The sequence below is a fragment of the Nerophis lumbriciformis genome, linkage group LG29, assembly GCF_033978685.3.
Source record: "Nerophis lumbriciformis linkage group LG29, RoL_Nlum_v2.1, whole genome shotgun sequence".
Lineage (NCBI taxonomy): Eukaryota > Metazoa > Chordata > Actinopteri > Syngnathiformes > Syngnathidae > Nerophis > Nerophis lumbriciformis.
In genome coordinates, this window is record NC_084576.2 from 29965508 (window position 1) to 29988459 (window position 22952).

General features: G+C 40.6%; 1 protein-coding gene across 4 annotated transcripts in view; it reads right to left on the reverse strand.

Annotated features, from left to right (window-relative positions):
- The window catches only part of wnk1a (WNK lysine deficient protein kinase 1a), a 109234-nt gene that overhangs the window by 82323 nt on the left and 3959 nt on the right, over positions 1–22952 (reverse strand). For all 4 annotated transcript variants that reach the window (XM_061924542.2, XM_061924541.2, XM_061924539.2 and 1 more), the window contains exon 2: positions 18076–19241. In XM_061924542.2, coding sequence (XP_061780526.1) covers positions 18076–18843 — 768 coding nt within the window. In that variant the 5' untranslated portion in view covers positions 18844–19241. The remainder of the gene's footprint in view (positions 1–18075; positions 19242–22952) is intronic.

Genomic DNA, 22952 nt, shown 5'->3' on the forward strand with positions numbered 1-22952 from the left:
GTCATTGGCAAGAGTAAAAAAAGTATAATAAGAATGCGTTTCAGAGCACATATTTCAAGGTCACGATCTCTGGTGACATCTTCCAACAACGCCCGGAAAAAAGAAGAAAAAGGGGAAAAAGGAGAGACACATTGTGAATGGGCCTTGAAAAGCACTTGGTCAATGCATGACAGCAAGTTGATTAATGCCAACATGCTATTTAGGCTAGCTGTATGTACATATTGCATCATAGTGCTTCATGTGTAGGTATATTTGAGCTCATTTAATATCCTTTACTTATGTCCTTTGTGTATTTAATCTATATTTGCATGTCTCATGACATATTATCTGTGTGTAATATTGGCTGCATTTATGATAGTCGTTTGTGTGCCTTGTTGTTCCAGACCACAGCAAACATTACCTAGCTTGCCAAAGATTGTAATAAATCTATTAGAAGAAGACAGCCTGCCGCTTCCTTTAAAGGGGAACATTATCACCAGACCTATGTAAGCGTCAATATATACCTTGATGTTGCAGAAAAAAGACCATATATTTTTTTAACCGATTTCCGAACTCTAAATGGGTGAATTTTGGCGAATTAAACGCCTTTCTATTATTCGCTCTCAGAGCGATGACGTCACATCAGGAAGCAATCCGCCATTTTCTCAAACACCGAGTCAAATCAGCTCTGTTATTTTCCGTTTTTTTCGACTGTTTTCCGTACCTTGGAGACATCATGCCTCGTCGGTGTGTTGTCGGAGGGTGTAACAACACGAACAGGGACGGATTCAAGTTGCACCAGTGGCCCAAAGATGCCAAAGTGGCAAGAAATTGGACGTTTGTTCCGCACACTTTACCGACGAAAGCTATGCTACGACAGAGATGGCAAGAATGTGTGGATATCCTGCGACGCTCAAAGCAGATGCATTTCCAACTGGACAGATCAGCTTTCAGGAAAAGAGAGCGGATGAGGGTATGTCTACAGAATATATTAATTGATGAAAACTGGGCTGTCTGCACTCTCAAAGTGCATGTTGTTGCCAAATCTATTTCATATGCTGTAAACCTAGTTCATAGTTGTTAGTTGAGGGTATGTCTACAGAATATTTAATTGATGAAAACTGGGCTGTCTGCACTCTCAAAGTGCATGTTGTTGCCAAATGTATTTCGTATGCTGTAAACCTAGTTCATAGTTGTTAGTTTCCTTTAATGCCAAACAAACACATACCAATCGTTGGTTAGAAGGCGATCGCCAAATTCGTCCTCGCTTTCTCCCGTGTCGCGTCGTTTTTGTCGGTTTCGCTTGCATACGGTTCAAACCGATATGGCTCAATAGCTTCAGTTTCTTCTTCAATTTCGTTTTCGCTACCTGCCTCCACACTACAACCATCCGTTTCAATACATGCGTAATCTGTTGAATCGCTTAAACCCGAGTCTGAATCCGAGCTAATGTCGCTATACCTTGCTGTTCTATGCGCCATGTTTGTTTGTATTGGCATCACTGTGTGACGTCACAGGAAAATGGACGGGTGTATATAACGATGGTTAAAATCAGGCACTTTGAAGCTTTTTTTAGGGATATTGCGAGATGGGTAAAATTTTGAAAAAAACTTCGAAAAATAAAATAAGCCACTGGGAACTGATTTTTAATGGTTTTAACCCTTCTGAAATTGTGATAATGTTCCCCTTTAACTTGGACACACACATCTATACCTTTAGCTATTCTGAGTCGGTAATTTCCAGGAGTTATCTCATCCTGTGAGAAGCCTCCATTTTACTAATGATTTCCAATGTTGCAAAAATGTGTAGAATAAAACTTAAAATACACCATTTCTGTCAACGAAGATTTGCGTCAGCCTTTGATAGTAGGCTAATATAGCTTATATAGACACTTATATCATGTGTTGCCTTCATTATAACACTTATTATATAAGGCTTTTAATTGTTTGCGGCTCCAGACAGATTTTTTTTTGTATTGTTGGTCCAATATGGCTCTTTCAACATTTTGGGTTGCCGACTGCTGGGTTAGGACAAATGAGTGCTCATCTTCAGCCTAAACCCTTTGGGTCTGTAGAATTGTCAATTTATGAATATAAACCTGCTTGTTTATTTTGTTGACCACTGACTGAAAAAATGATAAACTAAAACTAACTAACTAACAATAAGCTTATAAAATAAAACAAACATTAAACTCACAAGCGAATGCAGTGTCAAAGCAACTAGAAGATGCGATTCCTGAAGGAATTGCGTGTGAATGCTCCAATGCTGAAGTTGAAGTGAAATGCTGACAGAATGTAATAGGAATGTAAGAATAGTTGGAATGGTTTGAATGTTGAAGAGCTGACATTGAACTGAAATGCTAATGGAATGTAGGACGAATGTAGAAATAGTTGAAATGTTGAAATCGTTTAAACGCTGAGAGGGTTTGAATGTTGGAATGGTTGGAATGTTGAAGAGTTTGAATTTCCAGGAAAACCAGAATTTGGTTTGGAACTTGGGAAAGTGTTAGTTTGAATGTCCAGGATGAGTGATGTTGGAATGGTTTGAATCGGTTGAAAAATGTGGGAATTGTGCAACTTGGAAAAATGTCCCATTCATTTCAGTGGGAACTTTCCCCTTTGGGGAAAAACGAGATATTTTTTTGAACTTGGAAAAAGAGTACTTTGAATTTCCAGAATGGTGGAATGTGTCAAAGGTGGAATGATTTCAATGGGTTGAACAATGTGGGGATTGTGGAGGGTTGTAGAATTTCCCATTCATTTAAATGAGAATTTCCAAAATATTTGGGAATTTTGGAAAAAGCGAGATTTTTTTTTGTAAATGGTAAAAAAACCTGTTGAAATGGTTGGTGTTGAAATTTTCCAAATCGGTCGAGAAATGAGGTAGTAACAAGTTGAATTGAGAATGTGTATTACGGTATTCCTGGAATTTCGGGAAAACTGGGAATTTTTCCAGTTTAAAAAACAAGTTTTTTGTCCATATTTGACGGTGGAGCGGTTAAAATGCGTTGAAAAATGTGGAAGGAGTAGTCGCCAGAAAAAAGGGTGGAAATAGGGCTCCGGAAAACCAGGAATTCTGGAAAATCCTGGAATTTTTTTTTAACTTGGAAAAGGGAAGTTTGAATGTCCAGAATGGTGGAATGTGTCAAAGGTGGAATGATTTGAATGGGTTGAAGAATGTGGGAATTGTGGAGGGTTGAAGTATGTCCCATTAATTTCAATGGGAATTTCCAAAACATTTGGGAAAAGCGGGAATTTTTTCGAAAAAGGTAAAAAACCTGAATGGTCTGAATGAGTTGAAATGGTTGGTGTTGAAATTTTCCAAATCGGTCGAGAAATGTTGAAGGAGTAACATGTTGAATAGAGAAATTGTATTCCTGGAAAACCGGGGAAATTTTCCAGTTTAAAAAAACAACTTAGTTTGTTGTCCTGATTTGACGGTGGAGCGGTTGAAATGCGTTGAAAAATGTGGAAGTAGTCGCCAGAAAAAAGGGTGGATATAGGGCTCTGGAAAACCAGGAATTCTGGAAAATCCTGTAATTTTTTTGAACTTGGAAAAAGGGAAGTTTGAATGTCCAGAATGGTGGAATGTGTTGAAGGTGGAATGGTTTGAACATTTTGTAAATGGTAAAAAACTTGTTGAAATGGTTGGTGTTGAAATTTTCCAAATCGGTCGAGAAATGATGTAGTAACAAGTTGAATTGAGAATGTGTATTACGGTATTCCTGGAATTTCGGGAAAACTGGGAATTTTTCCAGTTTAAAAAACAATAGTTTTTTGTCCACATTTCACGGTGGAGCGGTTAAAATGCGTTGAAAAATGTGGAAGTAGTCGCCAGAAAAAAGGGTGGAAATAGGGCCCTGGAAAACCAGGAATTCTGGAAAATCCTCAAATTTTTTTGAACTTGGAAAAAGGGAAGTTTGAATGTCTATAATGGTGGAATGTGTCAAAAGTGGAATGGTTTGAATGGGTTCAAGAATGTGGGAATTGTGGAGGGTTGAAGTATGTCCCATTAATTTCAATGGGAATTTCCAAAACATTTGGGAAAAGTGGGAATTTTTTTGAAAAAGGTTAAAAACTTGAATGGTCTGAATGAGTTGAAATGGTTGGTGTTGAAATTTTCCAAATCGGTCGAGAAATGAAGTAGTAACATGTTCAATTGAGAAATTGTATTACGGAATTCCTGGAATTTCAGGAAAACCAAGAATTTTTCCAGTTAGTTTATTGTCCTGATTAAGAGGAATGTTTTAATGGTGGAACGGTTGAAATGCTTTGAAAAATGTGGAAGGAGTAGTCGCCAGAAAAAAGGGTGGAAATAGGGCTCTGGAAAACCAGGGATTCTGGAAAATCCTGGAATTTTTTTGAACTTGGAAAAAGGGTAGTTTGAGATTCCAGAATGCTGGAATGAGTCAAAGGGGGAATGGTTTGAATGGGTTGAAGAATGTGGGAATTGTGGAGGGAAAAGCGGGAATTTTTTTGAAAATGGTAAAAAAAACTTGAATGGTCTGAATGAGTTGAAAGGGTTGGTGTTTGAATATTCCAAATCGGTCAAGAAATGTTGAAGGAGTAACATGTTGAATAGAGAAATTGTATTACGGAATTCCTGGAATTTCGGGAAAACCGGGGAATTTTTCCAGTTCGAAAAACAACTTTGTTTTTTGTCCTGATTAAGAGGAATGTTTTGATGGTGGAACGGTTGAAATGCGTTGAAAAATGAGGAAGTAGTCGCCAGAAAAAAAGGTTCCTGAAAACCAGGAATTCTGGAAAAACCTGGAATTTTTTTTAACTTGGAAAAAGGGTAGTTTGAATTTCCAGAATGGTGGATGGAATGAGTCAAAGGGGGAATGGTTTGAATGGATTGAAGAATGTGGGAATTGTGGAGGGTTGAAGAATGTCCCATTAATTTCAATGGGAATTTCCAAAACATTTGGGAATTTCGGGAAAAGCGGGAGTTTTTTTGAAAATGGTAAAAATCTTGAATGGTCTGAATGAGTTGAAATGGTTGGTGTTGAAATGTTCCAAATCGGTCGAGAAATGTTGAAGTAGTAACATGTTGAATAGAGAAATTGTATTCCTGGAATTTCGGGAAAACCGGGGAAATTTTCCAGTTTAAAAAAACAACTTAGTTTTTTGTCCTGATTTGACGGTGGAGCGGTTGAAATGCGTTGAAAAATGTGGAAGGAGTAGTCGCCAGAAAAAAGGGTGGAAATAGGGCTCCGGAAAACCAGGAATTCTGGAAAAACCTGACATTTTTTTGAACTTGGAAAAAGGGAAGTTTGAATGTCCAGAATGGTGGAATGTGTCAAAGGTGGAATGGTTTGAATGGGTTGAAGAATGTGGGAATTGTGGAGGGAAAAGCGGGAATTTTTTTGAAAATGGTAAAAAAAAAAAACTTGAATGAGTTGAAATGGTTGGTGTTGAAATTTTCCAAATCGGTCAAGAAATGAAGTAGTAATATGTTGAATTGAGAAATTGTATTACGGAATTCCTGGAATTTCGGGAAAACCGGCAATTTTTCCAGTTAGTTTTTTGTCCTGATTAAGTGGAATGTTTTAATGGTGGAACGGTTGAAATGCGTTGAAAAATGTGGAAGGAGTAGTCGCCAGAAAAAAGGGTGGAAATAGGGCTCTGGAAAACCAGGAATTCTGGAAAATCCTGGAATTTTTTTGAACTTGGAAAAAGGGTAGTTTGAGATTCCAGAATGCTGGAATGAGTCAAAGGGGGAATGGTTTGAATGGGTTGAAGAATGTGGGAATTGTGGAGGGAAAAGCGGGAATTTTTTTGAAAATGGTAAAAAAAACTTGAATGGTCTGAATGAGTTGAAATGGTTGGTGTTTGAATGTTCCAAATCGGTCAAGAAATGTTGAAGGAGTAACATGTTGAATAGAGAAATTGTATTACGGAATTCCTGGAATTTCGGGAACCCCGGGGAATTTTTCCAGTTCGAAAAACAACTTTGTTTTTGTCCTGATTAAGAGGAATGTTTTGATGGTGGAACGGTTGAAATGCGTTGAAAAATGAGGAAGGAGTAGTCGCCAGAAAAAAAGGTTCCGGAAAACCAGGAATTCTGGAAAAATCTGGAATTTTTTTGAACTTGGAAAAAGGGTAGTTTGAATTTCCAGAATGGTGGATGGAATGAGTCAAAGGGGGAATGGTTTGAATGGATTAAAGAATGTGGGAATTGTGGACGGTTGAAGAATGTCCCATTAATTTCAATGGGAATTTCAAAAACATTTGGGAATTTCGGGAAAAGCGGGAGTTTTTTTGAAAATGGTAAAAATCGTGAATGGTCTGAATGAGTTGAAATGGTTGGTGTTGAAATGTTCCAAATCGGTCGAGAAATGTTGAAGTAGTAACATGTTGAATAGAGAAATTGTATTACAGAGTTCCTGGAATTTCGGGAAAACTGGGAATTTTTCCAGTTTAAAAAACAACATAGTTTTTTGTCCATATTTGACTGTGGAGCGGTTAAAATGCGTTGAAAAATGTGGAAGGAGTAGTCGCCAGAAAAAAGGGTGGAAATAGGGCTCCGGAAAACCAGGAATTCTGGAAAATCCTGGAATTTTTTTTTAACTTGTAAAAGGGAAGTTTGAATGTCCAGAATGGTGGAATGTGTCAAAGGTGGAATGGTTTGAATGGGTTCAAGAATGTGGGAATTGTGGAGGATTGAAGTATGTCCCATTAATTTCAATGGGAATTTCCAAAACATTTGGGAAAAGCGGGAATTTTTTTGAAAAAGGTAAAAAACTTGAATGGTCTGAATGAGTTGAAATGGTTGGTGTTGAAATTTTCCAAATCGGTCAAGAAAAGAAGTAGTAACATGTTCAATTGAGAAATTGTATTACGGAATTCCTGGAATTTCGGGAAAACCGGGAATTTTTCCAGTTAGTTTATTGTCCTGATTAAGAGGAATGTTTTAATGGTGGAATGGTTTAAATGCGTTGAAAAATGTGGAAGGAGTAGTCGCCAGAAAAAAGGGTGGAAATAGGGCTCTGGAAAACCAGGAATTCTGGAAAATCCTGGAATTTTTTTGAACTTGGAAAAAGGGAAGTTTGAGATTCCAGAATGCTGGAATGAGTCAAAGGGGGAATGGTTTGAATGGGTTGAAGAATGTGGGAATTGTGGAGGTAAAAGCGGGATTTTTTTTTGAAAATGGTAAAAAAAAACTTGAATGAGTTGAAATGATTGGTGTTGAAATTTTCCAAATCGGTCAAGAAATGAAGTAGTAACATGTTGAATTGAGAAATTGTATTACGGAATTCCTGGAATTTCGGGAATTTTTCCAGTTAGTTTATTGTCCTGATTAAGAGGAATGTTTTAATGGTGGAACGGTTGAAATGCATTGAAAAATGTGGAAGGAGTAGTCGCCAGAAAAAAGGGTGGAAATAGGGCTCCGGAAAACCAGGAATTCTGGAAAATCCTGGAATTTTTTTCAACTTGGAAAAAGGGTAGTTTGAGATTCCAGAATGCTGGAATGAGTCAAAGGGGGAATGGTTTGAATGGGTTGAAGAATGTGGGAATTGTGGAGGGAAAATCGGGAATTTTTTTGAAAATGGTAAAAAAAACTTGAATGGTCTGAATGAGTTGAAAGGGTTGGTGTTTGAATATTCCAAATCGGTCAAGAAATGTTGAAGGAGTAACATGTTGAATAGAGAAATTGTATTCCTGGAAAACCGGGGAAATTTTCCAGTTTAAAAAAACAACTTAGTTTGTTGTCCTGATTTGACGGTGGAGCGGTTGAAATGCGTTGAAAAATGTGGAAGTAGTCGCCAGAAAAAAGGGTGGATATAGGGCTCTGGAAAACCAGGAATTCTGGAAAATCCTGTAATTTTTTTGAACTTGGAACAAGGGAAGTTTGAATGTCCAGAATGGTGGAATGTGTTGAAGGTGGAATGGTTTGAACATTTTGGAAATGGTGGAAGTTAGAAAAATGGCCAATTAATTTTGAATGGGAAAAATGTCCTGGAAAACCTGCAATTCTGGGAAATCTGGGAATTTTTGGGAATTTGTCAAGGGAAAGCCTGTGATTCCTGAATAGTTTGAAGTTGGAATGGTTTGAATCGGGTGAAAAATGTGGAAGGTAGGGCGCGCCAAAATCTGGAGAAGAAGAAGAATAAAAAACCACAGGGAGCATTCACACAATAAGGGTAATATAAATCTGATAGTAAACAAAGAAATGTAAACTTAAGGGCATCAATGGCGAAGATAAAGAAAGTGTGTGGGAGGCGGAGTGATGGCGCAGAAACAGGCCTTGGCAAGCCAGCCTGCTGTGCTTCACACAGGAGATTCTTCTGTCAGGAATGTGACCCATTTTACATTCACACAAGCATCCAGAGCATGAACGCAGCGAGCATGCGCGCGGGGCGCCGGCGAGCGGCGGGGGAGGGGCGCGCGCCTTTAATCTTCACATTGTTCTGAAGTGTGCATGTGAGGCTGCGCTTGTACGTGTGCTGCTGCTGCCGACTCTCATGACGAGGCGGAGAGCGTGACAGGAAGAGCAAACAATCATGCGGTGAACGAGGTCAAAGCTTGCTGAGGGCCATGTAGCTGCCTCGGCTTGACACGGAGCAGCAGAAAGCTACTTTTCAAATGCAAAAAAAAGCAGATTTCAGCTTCTGGTGCTGCAAATCTGCTCTGAATCTACCGCTAATTGAAGGCCAATTTGCTCAGAACGGCAACTCAAATCAACTGAAGGCCAAGTATCATTTAAGAAAGGTGGCTATTATCAATTCACATGACCTTTAGTCGAGTTTGTCCGTGTACGTATAGTCGCGATCAAAACAACTTTCCTCCAGAAGATCTTATCTTTGTCCGTGTGATGTCAAGTGAAACAAATATTGAGCTGTTTGGCCACAATACCCAGCAATATGTTTGGAGGAGAAAAGGTGAGGCCTTTAATCCCAGGAACACCATCCCTACCGTAAAGCATGGTGGTGGTAGTATTATGCTCTGGGCCTGTTTTGCTGCCGATGGAACTGGTGCTTTACAGAGAGTAAATGGGACAATGAAAAAGGAGGATTACCGCCAAATTCTTCCGGACAAGCTAAAATCATCAGCCCGGAGGTTGGGTCTTGGGCGCTGTTGGGTGTTCCAACAGGACAATGACCCCAAACACACGTCAAAAGTGGTAAAGGAATGGCTAAATCAGGCTACGATTAAAGGGGAACATTATCACAATTTCAGAAGGGTTAAAACCATTAAAAATCAGTTCCCAGTGACTTATTTTATTTTTCGAAGTTTTTTTCAAAATTTTACCCATCACGCAATATCCCTAAAAAAAAGCTTCAAAGTGCCTGATTTTAACCATCGTTATAAACACCCGTCCATTTTCCTGTGACGTCACATAGTGAAGCCAACACAAACAAACATGGCGGAAAGAACAGCAAGCTATAGCGACATTAGCTCGGATTCAGACTCGGATTTCAGCGGCTTAAGCGATTCAACAGATTACGCATGTATTGAAACGGATGGTTGTAGTGTGGAGGCAGGTAGCGAAAACGAAATTGAAGAAGAAACTGAAGCTATTGAGCCATATCGGTTTGAACCGTATGCAAGCGAAACCGACACGACAGCCAGCGACACGGGAGAAAGCGAGGACGAATTCGGCGATCGCCTTCTAACCAACGATTGGTATGTGTTTGTTTGGCATTAAAGGAAACTAACAACTATGAACTAGGTTTACAGCATATGAAATACATTTGGCAACAACATGCACTTTGAGAGTGCAGACAGCCCAATTTTCATCAATTAATATATTCTGTAGACATACCCTCATCCGCTATCTTTTCCTGAAAGCTGATCTGTCCAGTTTTGGAGTTGATGTCAGCAGGCCAGGGAAGCTAGGGTCGATAGCTCGCTCGTCTGCGGGAACAAACTGCCACCATTGCTTGCCGTGCTACCGAGGTCCTTTGTCCCTGAATTGCTCACACACTCCGGCAGATTCAATGGGGGTCTGGCGGCAGATTTCTTTGACTTTATGGTTGGAAATGCATCTGCTTTGAGTGTCGCAGGATATCCACACATTCTTGCCATCTCCGTCGTAGCATAGCTTTCGTCGGTAAAGTGTGCGGAACAAACGTCCAATTTCTTGCCACTTTGGCATCTTTGGGCCACTGGTGCAACTTGAATCCGTCCCTGTTCGTGTTGTTACACCCTCCGACAACACACCGACGAGGCATGATGTCTCCAAGGTACGGAAAACAGTCGAAAAAAACGGAAAATAACAGAGCTGATTTGACTCTGTTTGAGAAAATGGCGGATTGCTTCCCGATGTGACGTCATCGCTCCGAGAGCGAATATTAGAAAGGCGTTTAATTCGCCAAAATTCACCCATTTAGAGTTCGGAAATCGGTTAAAAAAAAATATATGGTCTTTTTTCTGCAACATCAAGGTATATATTGACGCTTACATAGGTCTGGTGATAATGTTCCCCTTTAAGATTTTAGAATGGCCTTCCCAAAGTCCTGACTTAAACGTGTGGACAATGCTGAAGAAACAAGTCCATGTCAGAAAACCAACACATTTAGCTGAACTGCACCAATTTTGTCAAGAGGAGTGGTCAAAAATTCCACCAGAAGCTTGTGGATGGCTACCAAAAGTGCCTTATTGCAGTGAAACTTGCCAAGGGACATGTAAGCAAATATGTATGTATACTTTTGACCCAGCACATTTTCAGTAGACCCTTAAAAGAACCAAACTTCATGAATGTTTTTGTGACCAACAAGTATGTGCTCCAATCACTCTATCCCAAAAAAATGAAGAGTTGTAGAAATGATTGGAAACTCAAGACAGCCATGACATGATGTTCTTTACAAGTGTATGTAAACTTTTGACCACCACTGTAGATCAATATGGGGAACTACAATCAACCCTGCGGGCCAAGCTGACTCCACATGACTTCCATTCACAGGAGCGTTCAGGGCACCATTTACTAAACAACATCCCATCCATCCATCCATCCATCTTCTTCCGCTTATCTGAGGTCGGGTCGCGGGGGCAGCAGCCTAAGCAGGGAAGCCCAGACTTCCCTCTCCCCAGCCACTTCGTCCAGCTCTTCCTGTGGGACCCCGAGGCGTTCCCAGGCCAGCCGGGAGACATAGTCTTCCCAACGTGTCCTGGGTCTTCCCCGCGGCCTCCTACCGGTCGGACGTGCCCTAAACACCTCCCTAGGGAGGCGTTCGGGTGGCATCCTGACCAGATGCCCGAACCACCTCATCTGGCTCCTCTCGATGTGGAGGAGCAGCGGCTTTACTTTGAGCTCCCCCCGGATGGCAGAGCTTCTCACCCTATCTCTAAGGGAGAGCCCCGCCACCCGGCGGAGGAAACTCATTTCGGCCGCTTGTACCCGTGATCTTGTCCTTTCGGTCATAACCCAAAGCTCATGACCATAGGTGAGGATGGGAACGTAGATCGACCGGTAAATTGAGAGCTTTGCCTTCCGGCTCAGCTCCTTCTTCACCACAACGGATCGATACAGCGTCCGCATTACTGAAGACGCCGCTCCGATCCGCCTGTCGATCTCACCATCCACTCTTCCCTCACTCGTGAACAAGACTCCGAGGTACTTGAACTCCTCCACTTGGGGCAAGATCTCCTCCCCAACCCGGAGATGGCACTCCACCCTTTTCCGGGCGAGAACCATGGACTCGGACTTGGAGGTGCTGATTCTCATCCCAGTCGCTTCACACTCGGCTGCGAACCGATCCAGCGAGAGCTGAAGATCCTGGCCAGATGAAGCCATCAGGACCACATCATCTGCAAAAAGCAGAGACCTAATCCTGCAGCCACCAAACCAGATCCCCTCAACGCCTTGACTGCGCCTAGAAATTCTGTCCATAAAAGTTATGAACAGAATAAACAACATCCCGTTTTGACCAATTTCCCAAGATTGAGAACAACAGAAGGGAAATGGCAGGTGTCCCTCTGCCGCACACCATGGGGAAACAATCGAAAAAAGGAAATGCAAGTCAGTCCGACCTCTTAGGAGGGGAAGAGAGAGGCAGTTGCTCAGGTAACTGTCAAAAAGGAAATTGCCTTGGTCCTTGGCCATTGTTGGAAAATGACTATTTGATGACTTAATCCAGAAGTCGGCAACCCAAAATGTTGAAAGAGCCATATTGGACCAAAAATACAAAAACAAATCTGCCTGGAGCCGCATAAAATTAAAAGCCTTATATAAGTGTTATAATGAAGGCAACACATGATTAAAGTGTCTATATTAGTCTACTATCAAAATTACTTTAAAAGTCTTATGTAAGTGTTACAATGAAGGCAACATGTGATGCAAGTGTCTATATTAGCCTACTGTCAAAATGACTTTAAAAGTCTTATATAAGTGTTATAATGAAGGAAACACATGATGCAAGTGTCTATATTAGCTATATTAGCCTACTATCGAATCTTCGTTGACAGAAATGTTGTATTTCAATTTTTAGTCTACACATTTTTGCAACATTGGTAATCATTAGTAAAATGGAGGCTTCTCACAGGACGAGATAACTCCTGGAAATGACTGGCTTAGAATGGCCATGTTTAAGTTATTCTAATGGATTTGTTACAATCTTTGCAAGCTGGGTATTGTTTGCTGTGGTCTGGAACAACATGGCACACAAACAACTATCATAAATGCAGCCACACAGATAATGTGTCATGAGACATCCATCCATTCTCTACCGCTTGTTCCTTACGGGGTCGCGGGGGGGTGCTGGAGCCTATCTCAGCTGCATTCGGGCGGAACTCTGGGTACACCCTGGACAAGTCACCACCTCATCACAGGGCCAACACAGATAGACAACATTCACATGCAAATATAAATTAAATACACAGAGGACACAAGTAAAGGAAATTAAATGAGCTGAAATATACCTACAAACGAGGCATAATGATGCAATATGTACATACAGCTAGTTTATTTAGCATGTTAGCATCGATGACCAAACATGCCTGATTAACACTAACAAGTCAATAACATCAACAACGTTTGGTGGACAAAATGAGACAAAGAAGGAGTGGCATAAAACACGTCTTTCCGTGGCAGCATCGGAGAAAGTTGTACGGTGAGTTCAAAGATCGATTAAATTAGTAGGACAGAACAGTGCTTGCCAAATATTTTCATCAGTGAAGCATGCATAACATAAACAGTGGGATTTCTAACCATTAGGAAGGTTTGTTCTCTTACAGAAAATATGTTAAAACAAAAAATATGTTTTTTCTTCTTCATATTTTTCCATTTTCAACCATCTCTGAAAGAGGTCCAGGGAGCCACTAGGGCGGCGCTAAAGAGCCGCGGGTTGCTGACCCCCGACTTAATCCATCTTAAGTGTAGTGGTCCAACTTCGGCTTTGAAAATGTTTAGTTGTTACTAGGGATGTCCCGATCCGATATTTGGATCGGATCGGCTGCCGATATTTGCCAAAAATTGCGTATCGGCAAGGCATGGGAAAATGCCGATCCAGATCCAGTTTAAAAAAAAACTCCGGTCCGTGTTTTCCTACGCACCGATTTAAATAATACATTCCACTTTTCTGTTGCTCCGTAATTTCCGTTTCGCATTTTCCAGCACACCTTCAACACATCCACAATTCTCACGCAGTTGCTTTTAGCTGCTGGCATTACACGACAGGCTCTTCTCACTCTTTCCTGTGTCTCCCTCTTACAGACAGCGAGCGCACCTTCTTACACACGTCACATACTGTCACGTCATACGTCACATACGTATACGTCCTCCCCCAGCAGAGAGGTAGCAGCATGGCTAACGTTAGCCGTGATGCTAGCGCAGCCGTGTGACCAACGTTCTCTCTAAGGTGCGCGCTTGTGCAATTGCGCACTGTTTAAGCGTCCTCTGCGCATAGCAAATCTATGCCACGCACAAAATCAAATAAAAAAAATAAGCGCATAACAATTTTCGACACACGGACACGACAGAGAAAACAGTTTTCGTCATCATTGTTCAAATATTGTGACGTCTGTCGAGACGCTTATCTCCATTCAGTGCCACACGTCCACACCATCAAAATCCTGAGGCAAAAAATTTCCACATCAACACCGTATGAAAAAATTTGTGATTTTTTTAGTTGTGATTTCCTTCTCTGCATGAAAGTTTAAAAGTAGCATATATTAATGCAGTATGAAGAAGAATGTTTTAATGTAGACATACAAGCCTTGAAAGAAAATTTTGAAAATCAAGACTACATTTCCTGCAAATGGGTGCATTTCTACCCTATATTTTAACTTTAGATTTATTCTCATATGAAACTCTTTTGGCTGTCTTTTTGACACTTACATCCGGCGCCCCCCTCCACACCCTGGATTATAAATAATGTAAATAATTCAATGTGATTATCTTGTGTGATGACTGTATTATGATGATAGTATATATCTGATAGTATATATCTGTATCATGAATCAATTTAAGTGGACCCCGACTTAAACAGGTTGATAAACTTATTGGGGTGTTACCATTTAGTGGTCAATTGTACGGAATATGTACTTCACTGTGCAACCTACTAATAAAAGTCTCAATCAATCAATCAATCAAAACACATAGAATCATCATACTGCTGTGATTATATGCATCAAGTGTTCATTCAAGGCTAAGGCAAAATATTGAGATATATATCGTGTATCGCAATATGGCCTTAAAATATCGCAATATTAAAAAAAGGCCATATCGCCCAGCCCTAGTTCAATGATGCCATTTCTGTTTGTCATGTATAATTTTGTCTATTTTGTGTTTACCCTTGAATAAACAGGTCAGTTTCTTGTTACCAACCATTGTGTATTATTCAAACTCCCCTTATTCAGCTGGCTAGTTGTTATCAAGAGTACTAAAACCCTTTTCAACATGATTCTGACAACTAAGTAGGCTAAATAACTTTAAACTTTAATACATGCTCGGATAGGCCGGTATCGGTCAGTATCGGTATCGGATCGGAAATGCAAAAACCTGGATCGGGACATCCCTAGTTGTTACTAATTTTCTATATATATATATATAATATATATTTTTTTTAAAACAGACAGTGAATTAAACCACAGAAGGATTTAGTTAGTAATCTAAAGTCCAAACATTTGTTCAAAAACAAAACAAAAAATGTAAAAAGTTAGACGACTATAGCACTGAGGGCCTCAAAGAGTACCGTACTGTATGGTCCACGGTAGTGGTTTTCAAAGTGTGAGGCTACAGGGGCAACCAGCTTGAAAAAACATTTCAATGAATTGCTGTTCAGTTCCTATGGTGAGACAGCAAACAGAATATTGGGTAAGCAGAAAACACCACAAAGTATGCTCCATTAAATCTGTAAACTATTACTTTATCTGAGGGGAGGGCTTACTGTGCGGCCACAAATTCCATGGTCTCTGAGAAATAGTTTTTAATTATTGCTAACCCGAGGAGATAACAGCATATAACAAAATAACATCTACACACTCACTGATCCCAAGATGCTCTTTACTGCTTCAAATGCATCAATAGACTAAGACCATTACACTGCAGCTGACAGCAGTTTTACGCACACACACAGCCATTACCATAATGGGCTGTTTCAAAAGTGCGAGTAAAACGTGGTCAGACGAGCACTCGGCGTTAAATAATCATGTGAATACAAACCACATTATATATCAGGAATGTTATGAGCCAACTGTACATTTCTGATACTCCTCGAGCTGAAATATCTGGACAACCAAGACATGAAAAATCTGCCTTTGAAGTTGCAGAAAAACCCTAATCAGTCTTCATTGACTTCAGCTCAGTGAGCACCTCAACACTTATCTATTAGGATTGGGCATACAAATCTTGTATAATCCAGCAATTAAGAACATTTTGTCAAATTTCCATCCTTTTTTAATTGTTTTATGGTGGGAAAAATATATGTGATGCTGATGACAAAAGTAGAAATTGTGATTAGACGTCCACCAGCATCACAACATTGAGCTTACATTTGAAAGATCCACTCTACTGTTTAAAATTGAGATGGATTCAAAAAAGTGGTGCTTCTTCCATTAGTGATGTAAATTAAGTGTAAAATGTTAATGGAGCACTTTTAAAAAAGGTTTGAAAATGGAAAAAGATGGGTGAAAATATATATTTTTTTGTTTGAGGACAAACATGACACAAACCTTCCCAATTGTTAAAAAAGCCCACTGTTTAATATGTTTGTGTGTATGCTTCACTGATGACACTATTTGGTGAGCGTCCTTCTGTCCTACTCATTTCGGCAGTTCTTGAACTCACCATAGTGTGGACTGTGACGCAACAGTTTGTTTACATGTCAAATCTTCCACTCCTTTGTCTCAAAGGTGCGCTTTGTTGATCTTATTGACTTGTTGGAGTGCTAATCAGGCATATTTGGTCACTGCATGACCCCAAAAGGGACAAGCGGTAGAAAATGGATGGCGGCAAGCTAATCGATGCTAACATGCTATTTAGGCTAGCTGTATGTACATATTGCATCATTATGCCTCATTTGTAGGTATATTTGAGCTCATTTAATATCCTTTACTTGCATATAATTTATATTAGCATGTCTCGTGACACATTATCTGTATGTGATATTGGCTGCATTGTTGTTCCAGACCACAGCAAACATTACCTAGATTGCCAAAGACTGTAATAAATCTGTTAGAAGAAGACAGCCTGAAGTTTCCTTTAACTTGGACACACACATCTATACCTTTGGCCATTAAAAGCCAGTCATTTCCAGGAGTTATCTCACCTTCTGAGTAGCCTCTGATTTACTAATGGTTTCTAATGTTGTAAAAATGTGTAGAATAAATATTACATTTCAACATTTCTGTCAACCAAGATTTGCTTCAGCCTGCGACACAGTCATTTTGATAGTAGGCTATTATAGCTAATATAGACACATCATGTGTTGTCTTCATTATAACACTTATATACGGCTTTTACAGTCATTTTGATAGTAGGCTAATGTAGCTAAAATAGACACTTACGTCATGTGTTGTCTTTATTATAACACTTATATACGGCTTTTACAGTCATTTTGATAGTAGGCTAATATAACTAATATAGACACTTACATCATGTGTTGTCTTCATTGTAACACCTATAAGACTTTTTTAAAGTAATTTTGATAGTAGGCTATTATAGCTAATACAGACACATACGTCATGTGTTGCTTTCATTGTAACACTTACATAAGACTTTTAAAGTCATTTTAATAGTAGGCTAATATAGCTAATATAGACACTTACATCATGTGTTGTCTTCATTGTAACACTTATATAAGACTTTAAAGGTCATTTTAATAGTAGGCTAATATAGCTAATATAGACACTTACATCATGTGTTGCCTTCATTTTAACACTTACATAAGACTTTTAAGGTCATTTTAATAGTAGGCTAATATAGACACTTACATCATGTGTTGCCTTCATTGTAACACTTATATAAGACTTTTAAGGTCATTTTAATAGTAGGCTAATATAGACACTTACATCATGTGTTGCTTTCATTGTAACACTTATATAAGACTTTTAAAGTCATTTTAATAGTAGGCTAATATAGACACTTACATCATGTGTTGCCTTCATTGTAACACTTATATAAGACTTTTAAGGTCATTTTAATAGTAGGCTAATATAGACACTTACATCATGTGTTGCCTTCATTGTAACACTTATATAAGACTTTTAAGGTCATTTTAATAGTAGGCTAATATAGACACTTACATCATGTGTTGCCTTCATTGTAACACTTATATAAGACTTTTAAGGTCATTTTAATAGTAGGCTAATATAGACACTTACATCATGTGTTGCCTTCATTGTAACACTTATATAAGACTTTTAAGGTCATTTTAATAGTAGGCTAATATAGACACTTACATCATGTGTTGCCTTCATTGTAACACTTATATAAGACTTTTCATTTTTTGCGGCTCCAGACAGATTTTGTATTTTTGGTCCAATATGGCTCAACGTTTTGGGTTGCAGACCCCTGCCCGAGTGTGTGGATGTCGACCCTGTGATGAGGTGGCCACTATCCGCCCGAGTGCGGCTGGGATAGGCTCCAGCCCCCTCCCCACACAACCCCGAGAGGTAGAAAATGGACGAATAAAAGCAATGGATAGTTTCTTACCTGTAACTCACACCAAGCCACCTCCACTGTGGTCTCCGTGTCCAGACCCTTGTAGACCGTCTTAAAAGATCCACGCCCGATTTCAATGTCAAACTTCAGGAAGCGTCCGTCCGGCGAGGTCCCCACTGCTTTCGTCTCGGCCTCCTCGATGTCCTCCTGCACTTTTTTCTCAGCCTCCCTCTGTTCCGCCTCGGCGCGAGCCTTGGCGGCGTCCTTGTCCTCTTCCTCCCCCTCTTGCGGCACCTTTGCCTCGGCGGACTCGATGTGACTCAAGTCTGGCGGCGAATGGGGTCCCGGCACCGCCACCTCGGCATCGCAGACTTCCTGTATGACGGTGGACACCTGCTCCAGAGGCACTACGTTGGCCTTGGCGATTTCGGGGTCTTTCCGCTCTACCCCTTCTAGCGACTGGGCGGACTCGTCCTTACGGAGCAGATTCGGTTCCACCTGCGGTGAGCGTACGGGGGCGACCTGTTGCCGCTGCGGCGCAGCCTCGCGTGGTTGAATGCGCTGGGCGGCGGCAGGTATGGGGATCCTGCTGGGGAGAGGGAGGGCCAACGCGGTGGCATTGGAGTCACTGATGACGCTGCGGCGGAAGAAGCGGTGCTCGGGGTTACAGCGGTCGCGCTCCATGGTGTGATGCCGCCGTCTCACTTCTGTCGGGCGGGATTCGTTAACCATAGAGTCCGACCCGGAACTGGGACCGTTTCCACTCTTCGCAGGGGGAGCCAGGAACTTCACCATTTTGTCATCAGGCTTTTCCGACATCCCACACAAGAGTACAGGGAGACTAGATGTGAAAAACTAGAATAAGGAGACTTCCATTTGGGCTGTAGGCTCGTATGTGCAGTACCTGGGACCTAAAAGTACAAAAAAGAAAAAAAGGAACGTCTCAAATGTCCTTTCCTTGTTGCTTGAAGTCAGCCTTTGCACACATGGTGCAGAGATTGGAGGTGGTGGATGGGAGGTGTTCTTCTGTCAAATGTTTGAGCACCGCAGCAGAACACAAAGTGCTGATGTTGGTACACAAATGTCTTTAAGTCCACATCATCCATTCTGTAAGACACGGGTTGCGGCGTCTCTCGAGCATAAGGACTCGCTGGTGGGGGACAGACGGTCTTCTTACAACCTTCGCACAGGCCAACTGACAAAACAATCCAAATTCACTGCAAGGGAAGAACACAGAAGATTATATTTGAGAGATTGCAATACAATATGTAAAAAAATATATATACACAGTACAGGCCAAAAGTTTGGACACACCTTAAAAAAAAAAAGTACTTTTCAAACAGGGCATAGTACCATTTTTGATTCATTAGTACCGCGATACTATACTAGTACTTCACACACATTGGCGTGTTATCAATATTCAGTGTTTTATCGTTCATAGTGAATATTGTAAATCCCACATTCTTTATTTTCATGTACATTCTGGGTGTCTCATTCAGTAAAAAAAAAAGTTGAATTCCATTCCGTTTTTAAGGCGGTCTGTCATAACGTTTTTAGCATTCAATCAGACATTATTGTGAGGTTTTGTATTTGTGTTCCTAAAAATAGGATCCAAGCACAGATACTGTACAGCAGATTTTCACAGCTTACACACACACATTATATATATATATATATATATATATATATATATATATATACATACATATATATATACATACATACATACATATATATATATATATATATATATATATATATATGAAGCGACTGGGATGAGAATCAGCACCTCCAAGTCCGAGTCCATGGTTCTCGCCCGGAAAAGGGTGGAATGCCATCTTCGGGTTGGGGAGGAGACCCTGCCCTAAGTGGAGGAGTTCAAGTACCTCGGAGTCTTGTTCACGAGTGAGGGAAGAGTGAATCGTGAGATCGACAGGCGGATCGGTGCGGCATCTTCAGTAATACGGACGCTGTATCGATCCGTTGTGGTGAAGAAGGAGCTGAGCCGGAAGGCAAAGCTCTCAATTTACCGGTCGATCTACGTTCCCATCCTCACCTATGGTCATGAGCTTTGGGTTATGACCGAAAGGACAAGATCACGGGTACAAGCGGCCCAAATGAGTTTCCTCCGCTGGGTGGCAGGGCTCTCCCTTAGAGATAGGGTGAGAAGCTCTGTCATCCGGGGGGAGCTCAAAGTAAAGCCGCTGCTCCTCCACATCGAGAGGAGCCAGATGAGGTGGTTCGGGCATCTGGTCAGGATGCCACCCGATCGCCTCCCTCGGGGAGGTGTTTAGGGCACGTCCGACCGGTAGGAGGCCACGGGGAAGACCCAGGACACGTTGGGAAGACTATGTCTCCCGGCTGGCCTGGGAACGCCTCGGGATCCCCCGGGAGGAGCTGGACGAAGTGGCTGGGGAGAGGGAAGTCTGGGCTTCCCTGCTTAGGCTGCTGCCCCCGCGACCCGACCTCGGATAAGCGGAAGAAGATGGATGGATGGTTATATATATATATATATATATATATATATATATATATATATATATACACACACACATATACATACATACATACATACATACATATATATATACACATACATATTAGGGGTGTAACAGTACGTGTATTTGTATCGAACTGTTTCGGTATGGGGGTGTCGGTTCGGTTGTGTACCGAAGGAGTTTCCACACGGACATATTAAGTAGCGTAACGCACGTTGTGTAAACAATGCACACCGAGGCACAACACACAGCATGCTAGCAGCTAACGGGCTAGGATAGACTGACCATACGTCTTCTTTTCACCGGACATGTCCTCTTTTGCGGAGCTGTCAGGGCGGAGTTTCTTAAATGCCTCAAATGTCCGGCATTTTGAGTTAGGGTTGCGTGTATTTTCAATGTACGTTCAGGGTTAAGAAGGGGTTGAAAACAAAACAAATTGTGCCCGCAGCAGCATTGGTGAGGGAGGGGCAGAGACAGAGAGAGAGAGAGAGAGTTATGATAAACGTGCATGCGTCGCCAGGCTCTGCTTTATATCCATAGATCCTGATGGGTGCTGGTTAGCGCCTTGCATGGCAGCTCCCTCCATCAGTGTGTGAATGTGTGTGTGAATGGGTAAATGTGGAAGTAGTGTCAAAGCGCTTTGAGTACCTTGAAGGTAGAAAAGCGCTATACAAGTACAACCCATTTATTATTTATTTATATTAAATTTTTTATTATCTATTGCAGGGGTGTCAAAAGTGTGCCCCGGAGGCCATTTGCGGCCCACAGCTAATGTTTTAAAGGCCCACGGCACATTCTAAAAATACTATTAAAATAAACAAAAACATAACAAAAGTGAAATAAAAAAGCTTAAAGGTTAAATGTAATTTAGAAAAAGTTGCAATTGTTGACTAATAAAACAAAGCTGTTTTTTCTTTCTTCCAAACTGTCATTGCTCAAAACATAAATGTGATTCAAAATCAATATTATGAATTATTGACCTATCCAAGGTTCCCATTACTTCACATCAAATATTCCACTAAGAAAAATATTTTTGGTGGAAGATTTAGCACATTTGGTAAACATATAACCCAAAAATGTATATTTTGTTGTTTTCTTACTGTACCGAAAATGAACCGAACCGTGACCTCTAAACCGAAGTACGTACCGAATCGAAATTTGTGTGTACCATTACACCCGTACTACACGCACGCACACACACATATAAGTGTGTGTGTGTGTGTATATATATATATATATATATATATATATATATATATATATATATATCGTATTTTTTGGAGTATAAGTCGCACCTGCCGAAAATGCATAATAAAGAAGGAAAAAAACATATATAAATCGCACTGGGGCCCGGCCAAACTATGAAAAAAACTGCGACTTATAGTCCGAAAAATACGGTACATACATACATACAGAACAGGCCAAAAGTTTGGACACACCTTCTCATTCAATGTGGTTTCTTTATTTTCATGACTATTTACATTGTCGATTGTCACATCAAAACTATGAATGAACACATGTGGAGTTATGTACTTAACACAAAAAAAGGTGAAATAACTGAAAACCTGTTTCATATTCTAGTTCCTTCAAAATAGCCACCCTTTGCTCTGATTACTGCTTTGCACACTCTTGGCATTCTCTCCATGAGCTTCAAGAGGTAGTCACCTGAAATGGTTTTCACTTCACAAGTGTGCTTGAAGCTCACGGAGAGAATTCCTAGAGTCTGCAAAGCAGTAATCAGAGCAACAAACAGAAAACCAACAAATTTAGCTGAACCGCACCAATTTTGTCAAGAGGAGTGGTCAAAAATTCAACCGGAAGCTTGCCAGAAGTTTGTGGATGGCTACCTTATTGCAGGTAAACTTGCCAAGGGACATGTAAGCAAATATTAACATTGCTGTATGTATACTTTTACTCACATTTTCAGTAGACCCATAATAAATTCATAAAAGAAGCAAACTTCATGAATGTTTTTTGTGACCAACAAGTATGTGCTCCAATCACTATATCACAAAAAAATAAGAGTTGTAGAAATAATTGGAAACTCAAGACAGCCATGACATTATGTTCTTTACAAGTGTATGTAAACTTTTGACCACGGCTCTACTTTAAAGTAACCGCCTCCCTTTTCAAACCAACATTCCAGTTGTGCGGGAAACACTGGACTGACGAGCACATGTCTGTCAAATTTCAGCATGATTGGTTGAAAAACATGGCTGCCATCAACCAAATAGTCATAAGGCAGGGGTGTCAAACTTGTTTTAATCGAGGGCCACACCGCAGGCATGGCTGCCATAAGAGGGCCGCGTGTAACAGTAAATAATGCATGAATTTGCCTATGAATTAAAAAAAATTTTTTACGTAAAGAGCAGAAAAAATCTGTGGATTTTACTACTGTTTTGTACAGAAAAAAATGTCAGCTTAGTTGCC